Raw genomic sequence first — 22420 nt, forward strand, 5'->3', positions numbered from 1 at the left:
CCCTATCGATGGGGGGGTAATGACTGGCTGCGCGACTCAGTGATTCGCGACGCCTGGCGCTGCCTGCATCCTGATGACCGTGACTTTTCATACTACTCGGCAGCTCACAAGACGTACGCACGCCTGGACCACTTTCTGGTTACTCCAGCCACCTGGGCCTGTGTTACCGACTCCACCATTGAGGCTCGATCCTTGTCTGATCATGCGCATACCACCTTGTCCATGCGCCTTCCTTCTGCGCGATTCCTGCACACCTCTCACTGGCGCTTGCGAGACTCCTTACTCCGACACCCGGCCGTGGTGGATGACTTGAGGCGCTGCTTGATTGACTACTTAGCAATTGATGTTGGGCTTTCACCTCTCTCTTCGGTGTGGGAGGCGCTTAAACTGGTTGCGAGGGGGGCAGTGATCGCAAAGGCAGCCTACGACAACAAAAGTAGGCAGTCCAGGCGCGTGGACTTGGAGGCTTGAGTCAGAGAGTTGGAAGCCATTCACAAACGTACCGGTGCCCCTAGAACCTGGCGGCAGTTGGAGGCGGAACGCCTTCAGTTCCGGAGGCTAGACCTGGACCGGGCCGAACATGCAGTTGTTCGCCTCAAACATAAATACTTTGTGGGCTCCAACCAGGGGGGCGGATGCTGGCACATTGCTTGCGTAGCCAACAGGTTGCTCAAAGTGTTAAGGCGATTCATGGGGAGAGCGTTTCGGAGCTTACAGACGACAGGGGTATACTGTAGGCTTTTTGCTCCTTCTATAAAAATCTGTATGCCACTGATCATTCTCTATCGCCCGACCCCACTGAGTTTTTGCAGGGTGCGGCGGTTACCCCCCTCCCTCGAGCTGAGGCAGAGGTACTGGAGGCTCCTGTACGTGTTGGGGAGGTAATATCCGCTGTCGCTCAATTGAAGACCATGAAGGCTCCAGGCCCTGGCGGCTTTAGCGCTCTCTTTTATAAGACTTTTTGCGCTGAACTCGCCGCATTGCTCACCCACTTGTTCAACTCTTTTGCGGGTTCTGGGTCCCTTACGGCATCAATGTTGCAGGCATCTATCTCCGAGATCCCCAAACCGGTGAAAGACCAGGAGCTCTGTGGTTCTTACCGCCCGATCTCGCTCCTTAATATCGACGCTAAATTATTCTCAGGCATCCTGGCTTCCCGCCTGAACACTCACATGCCAGGCCTGATCGACCCAGACCAGGCAGGTTTCATTCCGGGTAGACAGTTTGGGGATAACACCAAACAAATCTGTCACATCATAGACAAAGTATAGAGGTCCAAAGAGGAAGCCCTTTTACTGGCGGTCGATGCGGAAAATGCTTTCGATCGAGTCCACTGGCCGTACTTATCCGCTACCCTTGAGCGATTCGGACTGGGGCCCCGATTTCGAAAGTGGATAGCGAGCATCTAGAGCTTCCCTACGGCGGTGGTGCGGGTCAACGGTCTGCTTTCCGATAGCTTCGCAGTGGAAAGGGGATTTTCGCTCTCTACATGGAGCCCTTCGCCCAACGGCTTCGGGACAACCCGAGAGCGCAGGGGGTTCCCTTTGGTCTGGACCATCATCTCATCAGCCTTTACGCTGATGACATTATCTTTTCGGTAGCTCAACCCTTGACCTTCCTACCGGCCATTGTGGAAGACATGCAGGCCTTTAGCCAGGTCTCTGGCCTCAAAATTAACATGCAAAAATCCCAGGTGCTCAACCTTACAACCGCCCACCCTACGATTGATGCCCTACAGGCAAACTTTGCTTTCGATTGGGGGTTGTATGGCATCGCCTATCTTGGCTTGACTTTACATCGGAGCCTCGCGCTGACGGCAGCAGTGTATTATGCAGCCCTTCTAACTCGCATCCGGGCAGATCTGACCCGCTGGCGGCGACTACCCTTATCATGGTTTGGTAGGCTGTCGACTGTTAAAATGAACGTACTCCCGCGAGCATTGTATCAGTTTCAAACGCTTGCACTGGAGCCCCCTCCGCAGGTCCTTTCTCAGATACAGACCGCAATTGAGCGCTTCGTATGGGGACCGATCTCCCCTCGCCTGCAAAAGACCTTACTGCAGCGCTCTAGGAAAGAAGGCGGCCTTGCTTTCCCCAATATTACCTGCTACTACCAAGCCTCCCTTCTTCGGTACTTGGTGGAATGGAACCGCCCCATGACCGAGAAACACTGGGTCTTCATGGACCATACAGCGGCGGGCCACCATATTTGGCGTGATGCCTGGCTTCCCCGACCCGCTCGCGCCTGGGGGCTATACTCCTCTCCAGTCACCCGCCCTACCATGCTAGTTTGGGACAGGGTTGCCCTGCGGGCTAATCTTACCACTTTCCCCTCGCCAATGACCCCGATATTCTCCAATCCTGCCTTCCCACCTGGCATGGACGCTGGAGCTGCAGCGTGCTGGATAGAGGGCAGCTGCAAGCACTTAGGGCATCTGTTCGATATCCAGGGTCTTATCCACTTCAAAGAACTACAGGAGAGTTATGGCTTTCTTAGCTCAGATCTCTTCCTTCACTCCCAGGTGACACACTGAATCTCGGGAGCCACGACGCGCCCCTTGGCACACAGACCGATGCGACCCTTTGAGAAATGGCTCACTCGCAAGAAAGATGAATGGGGGCTCATTTCCGAAATATATTCCTTTCTCATGGCGGGCATTTCTAAAACTCGCTCCGTGGGTCACAGACGTTGGGAGGCTGAGTTAGGACGCACACTATCTGACAGAGTGGAAGGATATTTTTATCGCGTGCATCATACGGCTCACTCTACGGAACATGCGGAGACCGCCTTCAAGATAGCGTCCTACTGGTACTATACCCCAGCACGTCTTACCAAGTGGCATCCTACCTGTGACAGCCTCTGCTGGAGAGGCTGTGGCAGTCCTGGTATGCTCCTTCATTTACTGTGGCACTGTCCTAAGCTTACTAGATATTGGGAAGGGGTATTGGATGACATCAACAAGGCCTTCACCACCACCATACCCAGGCTCCTGGCATATACCATTTTAGGCCTGCCCAACGCGCTGACTTCCCCCCCCTGCGCTCTACTAGAGGGAAACAGATGGCGCTTGCGCTGAACGCTGCGCATCGAGTAATCCTGGCGGGTTGGAAAACAGACAAAACACAAGATCATAGACAATGGCTGCATCAGCTCTGGTACCTTTTAGGTATGGAACGCCTCTCTGTGGCCACATTGGGGACCTCCGCGGCCTATGCCAAGATCTGGGCCCCATTTATCAAAATTCTCTCCACTGAATTTCGGGAACTGACATGTCCCAGCTACCTCCGGCTCTTGCAATTGATCCCTGACGACAGCGCCCACCCATAATCCGCGGTGACGTCCCGTCACACTTTCGATCCCCAAATCGCAAGAAGACCACACTAACTCCATCGCCGACAGGCCAGCTCCTTCCCCTTTCCTTTGTTCTTGCTCACTGGAGGATGGCGGGGGGGGGGGGGGGGGTTTGGATGTTCACGGATTTTCTTTGGTTTGGTTTTTATGGAAATGGCACCACTTTGCAGCGTCACTCTGTTACAAGCATCCGTCTCTCATCGCCGGCATGTTAAGCACCACACTGGCCTTTTGCACAACTTTTATGCTGGACTTGCGCTTGTTGCCACCTTGCTATATCCATTCTCACGGGGCCGGCCCTCTGGGTTGTAGGCGACTTGCTGTGTTAACCATCAGTCAGTATGTTCTCCGTGGCTACTTTGCTACAATGCTTGGACAAGCTTTTCGCCAGCCCGCTGGGTTGTAGGCGCCTGTGTCCTAATTCACCTTGCTGTGTGTTCTGCCAATAAAAATTGATTTAATACTAAAAAGCACAGTATGAACAATCAATAAAAACAAAACTTTCCATTGAGGTGTAATAAACCGAGACATAGCAAGAGCAGATACATTTACATATATAGTGGCGGGGGCAAGATTCAGGGCTGAGCTGTGGGTGAGGTAGAAATTTGAAAAAGAATAGGCGGGGAAAGACAGATTGGGGGGGGCATGGTCAGCCGGGCGGGGTTTAAGAGAGAGGAGGGAAGGGAGGTGGGAGTAGGATGGGGGAGATAGATGGGGGGGGGAGAGGTGAAGGGGAGGGAGTGAAGTAGAGGAGAATAGGGTCGGAGGAGGACAGACGTATGATTAAGGACCCCAGTATTTGCCGTGGAGGTGCAGTTTAAGGTCTTTTTTTAAGGCAATGTAGGATGGTTTGCAGCGCAATTCCTTTGGGAGGGCATTCCAGACGATCGGCGCGTTTCCAGAGAAGGTGCAAGATTGAGTGATTTTCTTTTTGAATAAGGGGGGGTTGAGGAGGAAAGTGTTTGTGCTCCTCATCGTTCTGGAGCTGCCCGCTTTAAGTTTGTGAGGTATAGGGGGGCATTCTGGTGTAGGGCTTTATGTGTGATGCATGCTGTCTTGTAGGAGGATCCACCTTCAGCGGGAAGCCAGTTTAGAGCCTTAAGGGCTAGGGAGATGTGGTCAAAACATTTGTAGCCAGTGATAAGCCAGGCTGCTAGGTGGAGCACAGATCTGAGTGGAGCTAGGTGGACTTTGGGGGTTTCTGTCAGGATAGCATTCCCATAGTCGATTTTTGAGAGTACCAGGGATTGGACGACCCATTTGAAGTCTTCAGGTGGGATGAAGGGTTAGATTTTCTTCAGGTGACGGAGAGTGAAGCGAGCTCCTTTAGCAGAGTTTTTTATGTGGTCGTTGAGGGTTAGATTTTTGTCAACTGTAAAACCAAGAGATTTCACTGAGTTGGACAAAGAGAGCGAACAGTTGAGTGCATTGAGGTCAGAGATCCAGGTTTGGATGGGGAGTCCGTTGCTTTTAGGAGAGAAGAGGATGATTTCAGTTTTCTTGGAGTTGAGTTTGAGATGGTTGGAGTGGAGCCAGTGTTGGATCTTGTTTAAGGTATGGTTAAGATGAAGTACATCAGTGTGAGACCTAATATTATCATACAGTTGTGTGTCCGCGTGGAGGTGGTAGTTGACTCCTGCCTGTTTCAGGATGAGGGTAAGAGGTTCCATAAAGTGGTTAAAGAGTGAAGGGGAGAGAATAGAACCTTAGGGGATGCCTAGGGAAACCGGAGAGGGGTTGGATAGACAGTCGTTCATTTTGACTTGTTGTGTTCTGTGTTGGAGAAATGAGGTGAACCATTTAAGGACCTGACCGTTAAGGCCAAAGTGGAACTTCAGTGAGTTGGAAAGGGAGTTGTGGTTGACTGTATCAAAGGCAGCCGAGAGGTCAAGGAGAATGAGTAGGCAGGATTCACCGTTGTCAAGGGAAGCGTGGATGTCATCGATTATATTTAGCATGGCGGTTTCCGTGCTGCAGCCTTTTCTGAAGCCGGATTGCAGGGGGTCTATAAGGTTGAAGTTGTTAATGTGTTTATCTAGTTGGAGCACAGCACATTTTTCCAGGGCTTTGGAAAGAAGAGGTAGGTTAGAGATAGGGCGGAGGTTGTTCAGGTCATTAAGGTCTGAGGTGGGATTTTTAGGGATAGGCGTGATTTGACCAAGTTGAAGTGAGTCCGGTACTCAACCTGTGGAGAAGGAAGTGTTAATGATTTTAGTCCAGTAAGGGGCAACAATGTGGTTGAGATTCTGGATCAGACTGGAGGGGATAGGGTCTTTGGTGTGTGAGGACGGTTTAAGTTTGGTTATGATGTTCAAGACTTCGAGCTCAGTCACGGGGTGGAAATTAGACCAAGATGCATAGTTTTTTAGTTGCTGGGGGGAAGGCTGGGTTCTGGAGGGGTAGTAGCGAGAGCGGGAGTGGAAGGGTAAGGAGACAGAGTCAATACGGGAAGATCGTTTAGTTTACTGTCAGTGACGAGAGGAGAATTGGGTGGGATCTCAGTTAGATGGAAAGAGTGATCGATTTTGGCAATTTTATCCGAGAAGAAGTTGGCAATTTCCTCACATCTATTGGTTGAGGTAGTAAATTTGGGGGGGGCTGTGGATGTTTGGTTGCGAACAATGTTAAATAGTTCTCTGGGTCTGTTTTTTGCACGATCTAGTTGTATTCGGAAAAAGGAGGCCTTTTCCCTGAAGATGTGTTTTTTATAGGATGATCTAGCTACCTTGAGACAGACAAGGTGGGCGGCGGAGGTGTGTTGTCTCCAACATCTTTCAGTCAGTCTAAGTGATCGCCTTTCATCATTGAGATCAGAGTTAAACCAAATTTTAGATGGAATGGTTCTTTGCTTTTTTAGTTTGGGAGGGGCTAGGAGGTCTATGACCTCAATGGCGGTCTTGTTGAAGAGTTTGGTGAGCTCATTTGCGTCTTGGGAGAGAGGGGTGAGAAGAAGTTGAGCTTGTAGTTTAGACTCCAGTTCGCCAGGATGGATTTGGTTGAGGTTTCTGGTCCATTTCAAGGGTAGGTGATTTTTAATAGGGGGGGAGGGGTGCGGATTCAATCTTGAACAGGATGAGGTGATGGTCAGACCAGTCAATAGGAAGGATGCTGGAGATGGAGGCCAGGTCATTATTGGATATGATGGCATCGAGAGTGGCACCTTTGGTGTCGGTGGGCGAGTGACCAAGTTGAACAAGGCCATTGATTTCTAGAAGATTGAAGAGATGGGTGACTGTCGGGTCAGCAGTATTGTTCCAGTGGATGTTAAAGTCTCCAAGGAAGCTGTTTTTTTAGTTGGAGAGAGAGGATTGAGAAAGAAGGTCGGATAGTTCATCAGCGAAGGGAAATGGATCACCCGGGGGGTGGTAGATGGTATGTAGGCGAATTGGGGGGGGGGGGGACCCTGAATAGGGAGTTTGGCGCCAAGGTATTCAAAGGTTAAGTGTTCGGAGATTTCAACACAGGAGAGTTGCAGTTCATTTTTGTAAACAATAGCTAGGCCACCTCCAATTCTGTCATTCTGTCTGTTCTGCCTTTTCTAATGATGGAGTAGCCCGGGGGGGGGGGGTGAATAGGTCAAGGATGGCAGTTGAGTGGGTCATTAAGCCACGTTTATGTAAGGAAGGCGATGTCAATGGTTTCACGAAGGAGGGTTTCGGATATTTCAGTTGCGTGTTGGACAGCAGAGCGGCAGTTAACGAGCATGCAGGATAGGGGCTTAGGCTTGACTTTGGCGGTAGTGCACAAGTGTATGGTAGTAAGTTGGGTTGGGGGTCTGGGCGAGATAGGAGAGGAGGGGGTTCTGCTCGTTTCCAAAATCACAGGGATGCTGGAGAAATAGGGGGTGCATTCGGGGATCAGGGGTTTGGGAAGGTAAGAGTTGCATAGGTCCGTAGTGGCTGAGGGGGAGAGACTGTACCTAGTATGATGCTGCCTAGAAGATCTGTTGTTGAGGGGAATAGTTCTCCAGAGGTTATGTTGGGAGGGGTGAGTGAGGCAAGGGCAGGCATTCTGACTGAGGAGGGCCTTGTTGTTCAGAACGTTGAAGTCTTCTCTGAGTCTCATAAGTTCCGTCTGAACAGTTGAGAGGTTCAGTTCAATGTTAGAAAGTGTCAGATCGATAAGGTTGAGTGTTAGCTCGGGTGGCGAGGAGGGGGTGGAGCATGAGGGTTCGATGTTGGCCGGAGACGAGAGCCTGATTGGTGGAGGGGGGAGATGCAGCGTGGTGGGGTAGAGGGCAGCTAGTTAGGTAGGACGTGGAGGTGGAGGGGTCACTCATGCAGGTAGGTTGTGAGGCCGGGGGAGGAGATATGTTGGAGAGAGGGGAGGGGGGAGGTAAGGTCATGATGAGTGGGAGGAGTGATATTCGGTGGTGGAGGTATAGGTGTAGTGGGGGCAAGCGGTGGGAAGCAGTGGGCGAAAGAGCCGGGACTAAATTACTTTTGCGTGCGTGGGGTGAGTGTAGTTCATAGTAGGTGTTGTGGGCATCGGGAGGGGGGAGGGTGGACGTTCAGGGGCGGAGGGATCCGGGAAATGTGGAGAGGTCATCGGTGGCGAGGTGGGTTTGGGATGTTGGTTGTTAGATAAGGTGGCGATTTGGGTGGTGGGATTCTTAATTAGGGTGTCTAGGGGGTGTGGGCTCTGGGCTGGTGGGAGGGAAATGTGGGTGACAGTCGTTTGGAAGGGAGCGGGTTTAGGGGCAGGTTTGGATAGAAGGTCTGTCAGGTAATTGTAGAGGTGGTCGAAAGTGTTGAGGTGGTGTTCGGGTGCTTGAATGAGAATGTTGCCGGTTTTGAAAATGGAGATGTCAATTTCTTCGCTAAAAGCTGGGGATGGGGAGGTAGATAGTTTGAAACCATATGGGATAGTGCCGGATTTGGTGACTGTGAGATAGTTCAGGAAGATGCTTTTCCATTTGGAGGGGCGTTTGGAGTAGAAAATAAGGTTCATTTTTATAGGCAAGGTGAGGTTATGGTAGGAGTCAACTGTGAGAGTTTCGGGGTGACGAGTCAGTAATTTATGCTTAAAGTTTTTCTTGGTATGTTTGGATAGATTGGATGGGTATACGATGTTCCAGGAATTGGTACCAGGCCTTGAGAGGGCGGGATCTGGGGGAGTGGGGACGGGAGATGGGGGGGCATGATCGGCCGTCGGGGGGGGGGGGATTGGGAGGAAAAGAGAAGGGAGGGGGGTGGTACAAAAGAGGTGAGAGGTAGGAGGCGTTTGAGAGGGGAGGTCAGAAGGGGATGAAGGGCCTTCGGAGGGGGAATTGGGAGGAATAGAGGGGAGGGGGGTGGGACATAAAGAGGTGAGAGGTAGGAGGCGTTTGAGGTGGGAGGTCAGGGGGGAGAAACGCTAGGGGGCGACGGGAGGGAGTGGAGAGGTGGGGTGGAAACCAAAGGGCAGACCAGATGTCAGAGATATAGAGGAGAAGGTATTTGGGGGGGAAGCCAGGAGGGTATGTCAGAGAATAAATGTATGACCAAATATAGTAGGGGGGCAGATGAATAAAGTAGCGGGGGAGTTGTGAGAAGAGCGCAGAGAGGGGAGTAAAGAAGGGGGGGTGGAGAGCATATAACAGTGTGAGTACAGCCAGAGAGCACATAAATTAGTTAAGGTACATCCAGATGACGGCAGTTACCGTGAGGGAGCAGCAGCAAAGCTAACTACTGGGGCATTACCAAATTAGACACATTAAAGCACCGCGGAGTAATGTTAATGATAGTGCTAGAGTATCGATAATAATAATGATGGAAAATCAGCATTTCAGTGAAATTCAACAAAAGGAGCAATAATTATAGAGATAGCATAGATATAGTGGAAGCACGCCAAAGTAGTCACATTAAAAACATAGCAGCATAATGAAAATAGGAATGATAGAGTAGCAACACTAGTAGTGAAGGAACATCAGCACTCAGTATAACATTCAGAAAGTAAAAAAGAAGATTCAACAAGAGTAACAATAATTATAGAGATAGCCTAATTATAGTGGTAACACGCCAAAGTAGTCATAATAAAACATAGCAGTATAGTGAAAATAGTAATGATAGAGTAGTGAAGCTACTGGTGATGGAGCATCAGCACTCATTATAATGTTAAAAAAGTAAAATAAGGTTCAACAAGCGTAACAGTAATTATAGAGATAGCATAATTATAGGGGTAGCACGCCAGATTGGTCATATTTAAACAGTATAGTGATAATAATAATGATAGAGTAACGAAGATAATGATGATGGAACATCAGCACTCAGTATAACATTCAAAAGGAAACAATAATAAAAAATTATTAAGGTAGAAGCATGTCCACCTAAATAATATACACTAATTATAGAAATTATAGTGGGTGTATGTCAGCAAAGCAAAATTTGTGTAGTCACAGTCCGGGTATAAAAAGTTAGTAGTAAGACCAGATCAGGGCTATTGGGAAGGCTAGTATTCCCTGTTTAGGGAGTTGCTTTGAGAGTGAGGCTCGGGCGGAAGTGAGGAGAAGAACCACTCACCCTGTTCTCATGAGGGTGGACGTCGCGTAGGCCAGTTTGGGGGGTGAGAAATGGTGGAGTGTTGCCATCATGTTTTCAGGCGCAAGTGAGGCGGCAACTAATCATCGGTGTCACCACGGGAGAGAGAGGTGGATTGACGGTCAAAAAGAGGCGATTCTCTAAGGGTACCGACTCTCTTTAAAAACCGACTCACTATTCAGTGGTCCCCTCCCAAATGCCCAAGCCACGAGAGAAAAAAGTGAAGGGGGGCTGTAGACCATTGCTGCACTGATTATGTCATTGCTCGTGTGCAGAGAAAAATTGGCAACCCTCGTATGCCAAGGGAGGACCGCCATCTGCGCTGCCTATCGGATCGGGTTATTGCCTGTATGCAGAATTTAAGTCTGCGACACTATATGCCAGGTGGGGCGGTCTGGAAGATTGCTCTTGTGTCAATCAGGCTATGGCATCTGTGCGAAGCTAAGTTGTCAGTCCCATATGCCAGGTGGGCTGCCAAGAAGATTGCTGCTGTGTCGATCGGGCTGTAGCCCATGTGCAGAGCTAAGTCGGCGACCCTGTATGCCAGGTGTTGGCGCTGTTCTTAAGATTGCTGCTGTGCTGATTGGGCCATAGCCTGTATACAGAAGGCGTATGGTGACCTCGTATGCAGGTAGGGGGTGCCCCGGGGCATAGCAAGGAGCATGGTCCGGTCAAGACTGTTGGGGGGTAACCCGAAGGGGCCCAAGCCACAACTGAGGACCAACACCAGGAGCGTTCCACCCCCCACCTGTGAGAAGGATCCCAAGAAACTTTAGTATTGGAGGAGCATCGAGAATCCCCAGGCCACAACGTTGCAGGACCACATGTGAGGAACTCAAGGACACCCTACCGCAGAAAAGCACGTATTTGACTGGACAGTCATTTATTGCTGTTCCAGAGCATATTTTGAGTTTTGAGTCTGGGTTCGCCTCCCTCTGTCTACCTCCCCCTTAAAAGCCTTGGACTGCTTGATCCACGCTACCACTGCAAGTCAAGTGCTGGAGGGGTACTTGGCCCAGTTGCTAATGATCCATAGAAGGATGGGCCCCAGGACATCCGGAGTAAAAGGCCTCCATGTTGGAGTTACGACCAATACCCACACTCCCAGACCACGCAAGAAATCTAGGGATCTAGATGACAAGCTTAACATTTGGGCACAAGTCAACACAGTGAGCATCTCCTGCTTTCACATACTGCAAAAGTTCTTCAAATGGTAGCCACCGAACACCAGACTGGCCATCATGCAAGCACTCATCACCAGCAGGTTGGACTACTGGAACACTATCCATGGCGGAATCTCCAAACCACTACTGCACAGACTGCATGCCACCCAGAACGCCACCCCAAGACTCGCACTCAACCTCCCACACCGCATCCACATCACACCGCACCTCAAGAAGCTTCACTGTCTCCCCATTCACAAGTGCAGCTAATTCAAAATAATCGGGCACACATACAAAACCCTACACAACACAGTACCGGAATACATGAACAGCCGCTTGCACTTTCACTAGCCTGACAGATATCTATGCTCTGCCTCACTCTCACACACTCCCCGCATCCGCAAAATCAGAGCAGGAGGTCGCTCTTTCTTCTACATCACACTCAAAACATGGAACAACCTCCCTCAACACATCAGAGCTTCCTATTCACTTCTTGAGTTCTGCAAGAAGCTGAAGACCTGGCTTTTCGGTTAAACACCAAGGATACCACCTGCCCAGCCACTTGGATACCCTCACCGGTGATTATTTTGCTATATAAATTGACATAACATAACACCCAGGGTTGGGCCCAGTAGCGCCAGCTTGCCCTGTGGCCCTCTGAATGGGGCTCTCACAACCATTGTGGATATTTTCTTTGAATTCATGAAACACTCCCATTCTTCCCCATGAAACTAAATATATATTTTGAAATTGGTTTTGATTGGCACCGTATTTCGGCCTTTCCATCAAAATCGATAGCAAAACTGACACTGTTTTAAATTCTGGAACAGTGGGCCTTGATTCCTTTAAGGAGTAGTGTCAACATTCTTCTGTCTTGAGGTGATGTTTGTGTGCATAATGCTTGCTTGGTCATTCATTTTTTGAAGTGACAAGTTGGTTTTACAGCCTGATGTAATTTATTGTCTAAAATATAATTTTGTTTAGCTCTAAAGAAAGGAAATGGTTCCTCTACAAATGTTTTCTTTCTGATGTAATTTTTCAAAACCTTCTTTCTCAATAAAAATATATTTGGGTGCACATTTATCAGCTGCGATATTGTAATTTTATAATCTCAAAGATAATACATACAGTGAAGAACTATGTTTGCAAATGGCTGTGTTTTCCTCATTGTGCATTTGATAAAGTAAAAACTAGTGCTAGTTAGGAACTTAAACTCCCAGGCATTCTACTGGGTCAATCCTGCTGAGATTAATATATCAAAGGTCCAATGAATAGTAATTAGATCTGAAGAATCAGTCTCCTCAAGCAAGTCTCGAAAGCGAAAATACACCTCCCACTCTGCCAAGAGGAGAAATCTTAAATTATTTTAAGAGTAATTGTATTTATATGGCGCTTACTACCTCTGGCAAGTCATCAAAGCGCTTTTCGGCAAGTAGCGCGCTACTCCAGAACCCAAAAAGGGTTAGTGTTGGATTAGTATAGGAAAATGTGTTAATTTGGACGGTGGACATGCAAGTCTGTTACTTGGATTAGATTGGATAATGGAAGGATAGAAGAGGGTAGAGTCTAGAAAGTGTTATTTGGGAGGTCTTAGTAGTAAGATGAGGCTTGGGATGAGGACACATAAATCAGTGTTAACTGTTCTCATTTTCTTCATCCACAGAGACTATGGGGATAATTGTAACAGCTGGAGACCCAACAGTGGACCACCAGAAGACGAAGGACGAGAACCCAGAACCATCTATTGAAAAGAAGAATTTTAAGAAATATATTGGAGCACATCTCTCTATCCAAGGTATCCTAGGTATACTACATCATGTTAAATTGCCAGCCTGTGTCGCTCTAAGAGCCATATTTGATTTACCATCCCCAGATACAGTGGTATCTCAACAACCCTCCTAGCCTGACCAGTTGTATGTTATTTCGACCTCCCTAATTCTGGATTTCAATTTAGGTTGCCATTATTACAGCCTAATCAGACCATTCACTTATTTTTATTTTTGTAAGGTTTTTGTCTTTTCATATTTTAATTTTCATGATTTTAAATGTATTTATATTATAGAATGGCAATAGTCACTAGTTATAGCTAGGATTTCCAGGTATAGTAATTCCTCAGACTTTTGCTCTCTAATACTTTTGCCCCGTTTGACGAATCTCCACAAAACGTTTCAGACCTATTGCTTTTTCAACATTGGCGAAGGATGGAAAGTTTCGCGGTTATTGGTCAGGGGGGTGCAAAGATAAAAGGGGTGTCCCAAAACGCGTGTGGGTGCGAATGCATTTTTTTCATACACTTTGTATTTTAGTGCATTGGACAAACTTTCAGTCTGATTTCCATGAAATTTGGCAGGATTCTAGATTATGGTTTGAAGATGATTGTTTTTGTTATTACAGATAAGTAGGGTATTTTTTTACGTTATAAGGCTTTTAAACTTAGTGATATCTGTTGTTAGTGTATTTTTGCAACATTTCACTGTATTTTGTGGTACTTCGCGAAACAGTCGCAGTACATAGCAATGATTAGGCATTATGTGATTGGCTAGTGACTGCCTTTAAAAAGTTAATGACATCCATGTTTTGAAGCCACTTTCCCTGTGTTCTGGATTAGGGCCTTAGCTATAGGTAAGTATTACATTAAAAAAAATTAATCTATGTATTAACACTTAATTAAAGTGGTAATAGGTAAGGAAAGTTATTTATACATTTCTATATGTTCAAAACCAATGTATGGAGTACCGCAGCACTTCCTAGGAAGTACTGCGGAGCTTTAAAAAACTTGGGGCCAGATGTAGGAAGTTTGCGATTCCTTATTTTGCGCAAGCATTTAGAGAATTGCAATTTGCGATTCCCTAAATGCTATGCTGGTAGGCATCACAATTTGCGATTTTACCTTAAGGATCGCAAAATACCACCAACTTCAAGTTGGTGGTATTTTGCGATTTCATTTCAAAAAGCACTTTTTGGCTTTTTGCAAAGTGCCATGTGGCACACATACATGCCCTTAGGGCATGTATGTGCGCCACATGTTTACACATGCACATTTTAGGGGTGCAACAGGGTGTCCTTTTGGGACCCTTGCACCCTTGAAATTGCGCCCGTAATTTGCAAGTGCCTCTTGGTGACTCGCAAATTGCGGGATCAAATCCTATTCATTCCTATGGGCTTCGTGGCCTATAGGAATGAATGGGATGGGATTCCTTGATTGCGAATCTCAATTTGTCACTACACTGCCCTGATCAAATCTACAGCACTCCACTCTATGGTACTCCACTCTGCACCACTTCACGGTACGCTGTTCCATTGTAAGCTGTATGTCACTCATTTTGCACTCATTTTGCACTACTCCACTCTACTTAATTTCACTGTATGGCACTATACTGTACCTCATTCCACTGTATGCCACTCCACTCTACACCACTCCAATACATGCCACTCCAATGTACGCTATTCTACTGTACTCCACTGTACGCTACTCCACACTATTCCACTTTACCCCACTCTACTGTATGCCATTCCTTGCTGCGCTATTCCACTGTATGCCACTTCACACCACTCTATTCTACACTATTCCACTGCAGGCCACTCTACTGTATGCCACTCCACTCTACGCTATTCCACTCTATGCCACTTTGCTCTATGCTACTCAATTCTACGCTATTAAACTGTACACAACTTCACTCTACGTCAGTCCCTTCTATGCTGTTCCACTGTACCCCCCACACTGTACGCCAATCCACTGTATGCCACTCCACTCTATGCTTTCCACTGTATGCTACTACACTCTACGCTATTCCACTGTATGCCACTTCACTGTACACTACTCCACTCTTTGCCATTACACTCTATGCTATTCCACCCTAAGCCCACTCCACTGTATGCCATTCCCATCTAGGCAACGCCACTGTACGCTACTCTATTTGAAGCTATTCAACTCTGTGCTAATGCACTGTATGCCACTCTACTGTACGTCACAACACTCAACGCCACACTACGCCACAACACTCTACACCACCACACTTTACGATATGATATTCTACGTCACTAACACAGTGTTAGACACTGCACTCTACGCCACTCCAGTCTACCAAACTCTACTCCATTCTGTCATAAAAAAACTACTCATTTCTATGCCACTCTGTCACACTCTACTCCACTCTATGCAACTCCCTTTATGAAACTCCACCATAAGTTACTCTACTCTACTCTTTAACACATTACTCTACTCTTCTCAAATGGCACTGTATGCCACTGGACTCTACAATACTCTATACCACTCCACTATATATCACTCTCCAACACTCTACTGTATTCTAACTCACTCCAGTCTACAACACTGTACTCCACTCTAAGCCACTCCACTCCGTGACAGTTTCTCACACTGACATGCCATACAGCTCCACAGTACAACACACAACCCCACTCTATGGCACTTTACTCCAGTGTATACTATGCCACTCCACTCCACTCTACTCCCCATCACTATCACGTACAACACGCAGCTCCACTCTCTGATACTTTACTCCACTCGATGCTACGCTGCTCCACTCGACTCCACTGTATAACATTTTACTACACTCTATGCCACTGCATAACACTTCACTCTATGCCGCTCCACTCTACTCTATACAAGTCCACTGTACAACACTCTACTACTTTTTATGCCTCTTTACTACACTCTTTGCCTCTACACTCCACTGTACAACATTCTACTTCCCTCTATGCCACTGTATGACACTCTACTCAACTCTGTGCCACTGTACAACACACTACGGAACTCCCTCTACACCACTCCACCTCACTTTACTCCACTATACTTTGACATACTAGTCCACTGTACGGCACTCCACAACACACTACTTCTCTCTGTGCCACTCTCCTGTACTCCACACTACGACATGCCACTTCACTCTTCGCTATTCCAGAGTACACCACTCCCCGCCACTAAACTATACTCTACTCCACTGTCCGCCGCACAGTCTACGCAACTACACGACCCACTACGACTCTCCATACAATATTTCACTCACTAGCAATCCACTATACAACAGTGTATTCCTGTCTATCTGAGTGTGCACCGCTCTAGTTTAGTCTGTGCCTCTGTACGGGACTCTACTCCACTGCACAACACTCTACTCAACTCAGTCTATACCGCTCCACGCCATTTTACTGCACTCTACTCTGACACACGACTCCACTCTACTATACTCCAGTTTCCAACACTCTGCAACATACCAGTCCACCGCACTCCACTCTGAGACTTTACTCCATTGTATGATCTGCCAAGCCACTCTATTCCACTCCATGCCTCTCTACAACATAACACTCCACTCTATTACACTTTCCTGTACTCTATCCTACTCAGCTCCACTGTAGGAAAATGGGTTTCCGTTGCAGTACCCCTACCCCCCACTTTTTGCCTGGTATCTGATGCAACTTTGACTGAGTGTTTACTGGGTCCCTGCTAGCCAGGCCCCAGTAAATGTGTTCTTTTCCCTAAACTGTACCATTGTTTCCACAATTGGCACACCTCTGGCTCACATATAAGTCCCATGTAAATGGTACCAGTGGTACCAAGGGCATTGTGACCAGAGAGGGTCTCTAAGGGTTGCAGCATGTATAATGCCACCATAAGAGACCCCTCACCTAACACATACACACTGCCATTGCAGTCTCTGTGTTTAGGTGCAGCTAAAACTGAAGAGTCGACATGGAACACATCCTTGTGTGCCATGCTACAAACCACTGCCTGTGGCATAGGTAAGTCACCCCTCTAGCAGGCCTCATAGCCCTAAGGCAGGGTGCACTATACCACAGGTGAGGGCATAGCTGCCGGAGCGATATGCCCCTAGCGTGTCTAAGTACATTCTTGGACATTGTAAGTGCAGTGAAGCCATATTAAGTACATGGGAGTTTGTCATTACGAACTCCACAGCTCCATAATGACTTAACTGAATGCTAGGAAGTTTGATATCCAATTTCTCAGCATAACCAACCCACACCGAATTTGATCCGCACTCAAGTATAAAAAACAAGTCCATCCGATTTTTGTATTTTATATGTTCATTTATTCTTGTATCCTTTCTTCCTAGTAGCCAACGCGTTTCGTCCTATTTAAGGACTTCTTCAGGGCTCAACTGTTGTCTTTCATGTTGTATTTTGATTTCTTCTTGTTCTCCTCTCCTCTACCTTGTTATTCTTTCTTTATCGTCATTCTGAGGTTCATAGTCATGTTCCTTTCGATAGCCTCAGGTCATGGCTGACTCAATAATCGTGAAATCAATCCCGGGGAGGCTGTCCCTCTATCACCATGTTGCTGGTGTAACATGGTGATAGAGGGACAGCCTCCCCGGGATTAATTTCACGATTATTGAGTCAGCCATGACCTGAGGCTATCGAAAGGAATGTTCTTATATACAAAACATGCCTCTATCTGAACTTACATGACTATGAACCTCAGAATGACGATAAAGAAAGAATAACAATAATTATGCTAGCCAGGGCCTCTCCAGCTAGTGGAGATGCCCGCCTCCCTGACCAAGACCCACTTTTGGCAGCAAGGTCAGCGGGAAAATTAGTAGTCAGGAGAGGTGTGTCCCCTCCCAGCCAGGACCCCCTAAGTTTTATTGAGCTGAAGTGAACACCTCCATTGAAAATCCTCCATATTGGATGGAAGGATTTCAGCCAATAGGGTTAGGGATGTGTTCACCCCCCCCAAAGGGAGTAAACACATAGATGATGTAGTAATCCTAAAGGTAAGTAGCCAATTGGCTACTATCTGTAACTCCCTGGTATGCCCCTTAAGTTTAGCACTTTAGGGGCATCCCTGAACCAAGGAATTCAGATCTGAGATGACCTAAGAAGAAAGAACACATCCCTGAAGTCGACCCTGCAGTGAAGCCTGAAGACGACAACTGTCTTGGCCCTAACCCTACTGGCCTGTCTCTAGCTTCGAAGAGCCTACGACAAAAAGGTGACCTGTCTTTCATCCAGCGACCACTGAAAACCCTGGGAGGACTGCTGCCTTCGAAAAAGACTCCAGTCTCCTGTGGGCAGCGGACCTGTACAGAAGAAATCAACTCCAAGGACTCCTCTGACATCTGGAACCGTGAGTCATGACCCCTCTGCACTCGAAGCCTCCGGCCCGAGTCCAGTTGGCCCACTGGTCCAGTGAAGGTCCCCCAGCGATCCTGACCTTGAATCCAGTGTTGGCTGACCTCTCCTAACCTCTAAGATGACGCCTTCAGTGTGAATTGAATGCATCACCCCAACTCCCACTGTCCGGTAAAAAGAAATCCAATGCTTAAAGGCACCCCTGCACCCGCAGCCCCTGGGCTTTGGAGAGCTTGACCAGCGGTGCCCATGCGACCCCCAACATCCCAACTTACCTGTGCTGTTGCTGGTCTTCTGTCTGCACCCTCCGGTTTGACGCCTGCAGCCTGTTTCCAAAAAGAAGAATCTCCATAGGATTGCATTGGGTGCCCGGCACTGTGTTTGCACCCTGCACCCAGCCGCCCCTGTGCTGCTGGTGGTGTAGCTTTGGTGCTGCCTTGTGGCCCCCCTGTGCTTGCCTAAACCCATGGGGCATGTGCCCTGAAACTGTGGGTACCTACCTGCAATCAGCACCTCTGTGGGTGCCCCCAGTCTCTATTGACTAACATTGGGCCCAGTGACCTCTGCACGCGGCCGCCCCAGTGCGGTTGGTGGTGCAGTACCTACCTTGAACTGACCATTGCCCAGGGTTGGTCTAAACCCCTGAAGACTGGATGTGTAAGTCAGGTACTTACCTGTAAATGTGCATAACTGTTTTCCTCCGATAGGATTGCTTTGCATTTCTTAAAATTGCACTGTCTTGTACATTTCCAAGTCACTGCTACTGTTGATTTACACCACAAAGTGTTTGCAGTATCACTGTAAAGTTTCTTTATTGCTATTGCAAACACCTTTCCATTGTACCTGACAAGTATTGCTGTTTCAAACTGGTACTTACCTGCAACTGAGTTTCTCTTGGTTCTAAAATAAAAGTAACAAAGCAATATTTTATACCAAACAATTGGTTTTGAATGCAGTCTTTGAGTGTGTGTAATAATTTCTTGCCTGAGTGTGTACAAAAAATGCTTAGCACAGCCCTCTTATAAGCCTGACAGCTCAATCACACTACCACAAAAGAGAGTAAGGTATTATCTACTTTAACCTCTTTAAAGCCTCTGGTAATCCACTGGACTCTGCACACTATACCTTACTTTGGTATAGTATATACAGAGACAGCTTCCTATATCCATGCAATTCTACTCCAAGATCTCCTCGTCCAAGATGGTCCTAATGTACTGCAACATACTATTGTCCTTCCTCTATATACATGTTACGATATATATTTTGTTAACTAATCTGTTTTTGTGTGATCAAGGCCATTTTGAGGCTTAAATGAGAGCCTTTTATACGGGTCCACAAGGATACGGTAGTTTTTATGACCAACCCTAAATTTCTTCCTACGATAATATCACCTTTTCATCTCAACCAAACTATCAGACTACCAGTAGTTTTTGACAGCCTGATTCTATAGCTGAAAGGGATCTACACACTTAGATGTTAAAAGGTCCTTATGTATTCCATAGATTGGATCAAACCACCCGCAAATCAGACCAACTATTTGCTAAATCTCATAGGAGCAGGCCATTCCCAAAGCAGGCATAGCCAAATGGAATGTATTCAAACCTGTTACCTCAAAGCCAAATGGGTACTTTATGCTCCCCCTAGGGCACATTCCACTGACAAAAAAGGAGCTACAGTTGCCTTCTTTTCTTAGCTTGCCTTTGTAAGACACCATGGTGGACTCCACATACATTTTTAGGCATTTCTATGTGGGCATATTGGCACATCAACAAGCCTCAGTTGGTCAAGCAGTAGTAAGAACATTATTTCACATATCTGCAACATCCACTACTACTGGGAAGATACTGCTATTCAGTCTATGCTAAACATGTATATCTATAGCCACACAGGCTACTTTGGAAAATGCTACTTACACTGTAAGCATCTGTTTGTAGCATGTAGTGCTGTAGATTCACACCCACCCACCAGCCTCCCCAAATATGCATGGCTCTTGGATGGTAAGGGCTTATAGTTAATAAGTGTGCTCGAGTGAGGCACTGGCAACTAGAAAGTCTACTTTCCTTGAAAGGAATTGGAGAGGCCATGAGTGCAAGGATTCAAATAGTAGCCTTGTGAGGTAGGTAACAACTGTGTTAAGGTTCCAGACTTGGGCAGGAGGGGCTCATGGGGTATTACTCTTTTTGGTTTCTCCATGACAGCCTTGATCACTGGTATTCTGAACAAAGACGTATGCTGCCTGTTTGGCAAATAAGCTGTGAGTGCAGTTAAATGAAGGTGGATAGATGTGTAGGCTAATCCCACCTCTTGTATGTGAGGAAGGTAGGTCAGATGTATTGGCAGTGCAGTACTGAACACATCTTTTCCATTTTGCTGCATAACAGGTGCAAGTGGTAGGGCACCGAGCCTCTTCAAGGATGGACATGCATTCTTAGGCTAGGTCCAGGTACCCAAACCCTGTGATCTAAGGTGCCAAATCTCAAGATTGTGCTGGGTCCAGGTGTCTCATCTGTCTATTTATGTGAGGTCTTCTCTGAGAGGAAGCCTCTAGTTGGTGCTGATTGACTATTCCAGTAGGGTGGAGAACCAGGGCTGCCTGATTCAGGTAGGTGCAACTAGGATGAGGGTGCAAGACATCTGTGTAAACTTTTGCATCACAAATGGAAGTAGTGGAAGAGATGGTAAAGCATAAGCAAATATCTCTGATCAGTTCATCCATAGTTCATTTCCCATGGACTGTGTGTGGGTATATGGCGTCAAAGCTTGGGAATTTTGAATTGTTGACTATTGCAAATAGGTCTATTTGTTGAGTGCCCCACGGCTGGAAGTATGTGTGAAGTACTTGTGGGTGGAGTTCCTACATGTGGATTTATTGATGTATACTGCTGAGTAATCCTCAAAGTTGTTGGTCACTTCTGTGAGATGTTCTGCCATTAGGTGACCCTTGTGGTGAATTACCCAGTGCTAGATGTTCTGTGCTAGGTGAGAGATCACCAATGAATGCATTCCCACTTGCTTTGTATGTAATGCATTATCATGTCTGTTTTGATGAGAAGACTTTTCCCCCCAATGATTTGGATAAAGGCTCCAAGAGCAAGTTGTGTAGCCAGGATCTTGAGAAAACTGATTTGGGAACCCTAATATTGAGAGGGTCCCGTCCCCTGTATTGTGTAGTGAGCTAAATGAGCACGTCTTCCAGGAGAGGCATCCATGTTAATGCCACATTGGGGACTGGGTCTGCGGAAGACCTGACTTGCACTGCTTGTGACTGACAGTCTTTGTAGAGAGTAGTGTGCTTTAGCCTGAACCAACACTAGATCTTCCCTTTGACTCCAAGCTTGTGACGATTGGACTGCCAGACACTCTTGCAAGGGCCTCATGTTCAACCTTGCACATAAGACTATTGCGATGCAAGATGCCATCATCCTCAGAAGACCCATGACTGCGCACTGGAATATGATGGTTTGGTTAAAAAAGAGGCTTCTGTTATAGGGCTGCAGCCCTTTGTTGGTTGGGCTACATCTTGGCGGTAAGGGTATTGTTTAAGGAGCCAAGGAAAGGCTGCAACTGGTATGGCACAAGATAGGATTTTGTGATGTATTTGGTAAAACACAGTGTGTGATGCAAGGAGACTGTTGTCTGCCAGACATTTTTTGAACACCCTTGGGGCTGCGGTTACTCCAAAAGGTAATTCATTGACTTTCCCACTTGCTACAAAGTCTTTGATATTGAACGCCGTCATGAAATGTCCTTGTTTCAGGAGGGGGGAATACCTCTTTTAGTGTGTCCATTTTGAAGTGTTCTCACAGGATGTAAGAGTTGAGGGAACTAAGATTGAGGATTAGTCTGAGGAGGGATTCATCATTTTTGGGGATGAGGAAGCAGAGTGAGTATACGTATATGTTGTGAGGACACGGGCTCATTGACTCCCTTTTGTAGAAGCACATGCACCTCTTTCTGTCGAAGGTAGAGATGTTTGGTACTGACCGCGTTAGTGCGTGAGGGAATGTTGGGGGGGTCGTATACAGCTTGAGGCAGTAACTGCGCACTGTGATGCCTGGTGCCCATTTGTCTGAGGTGATTTATTGCCATTAATTTGGGAAGTGGCACAGTCGCCCACCCCAACAGATGAAGTGTGATCAGAGAGGATTTGTGGGATATCTGTCATTTCCTCTGTAGACCCCCAGTATACTTTGCTGGCTTGATGGTGATAAGCCTTGTGTTCCCACTGATCCATCCCGGACTGGAGCCCATGAAAGGTCCCTCAGAAAAGTAATACCA

General features: G+C 47.2%; 1 protein-coding gene across 13 annotated transcripts in view; it reads left to right on the forward strand.

Moving 5' to 3' along the window:
- The window catches only part of LOC146833473 (uncharacterized), a 511810-nt gene that overhangs the window by 345626 nt on the left and 143764 nt on the right, over positions 1–22420 (forward strand). For 8 of the 13 annotated variants that reach the window (XM_085601304.1, XM_085601303.1, XM_085601305.1 and 5 more), the window contains one exon: positions 12696–12827. In XM_085601304.1, coding sequence (XP_085457430.1) covers positions 12696–12827 — 132 coding nt within the window. Of the gene's footprint in view, positions 1–12695; positions 12837–22420 lie in introns of all 13 variants that reach the window. The other 5 variants (XM_085601299.1, XM_085601298.1, XM_085601295.1 and 2 more) reach the window with 1 other exon arrangement.

This window comes from Triturus cristatus, chromosome 4_2 (genome assembly GCF_964204655.1).
Source record: "Triturus cristatus chromosome 4_2, aTriCri1.1, whole genome shotgun sequence".
NCBI classification, from domain to species: domain Eukaryota; kingdom Metazoa; phylum Chordata; class Amphibia; order Caudata; family Salamandridae; genus Triturus; species Triturus cristatus.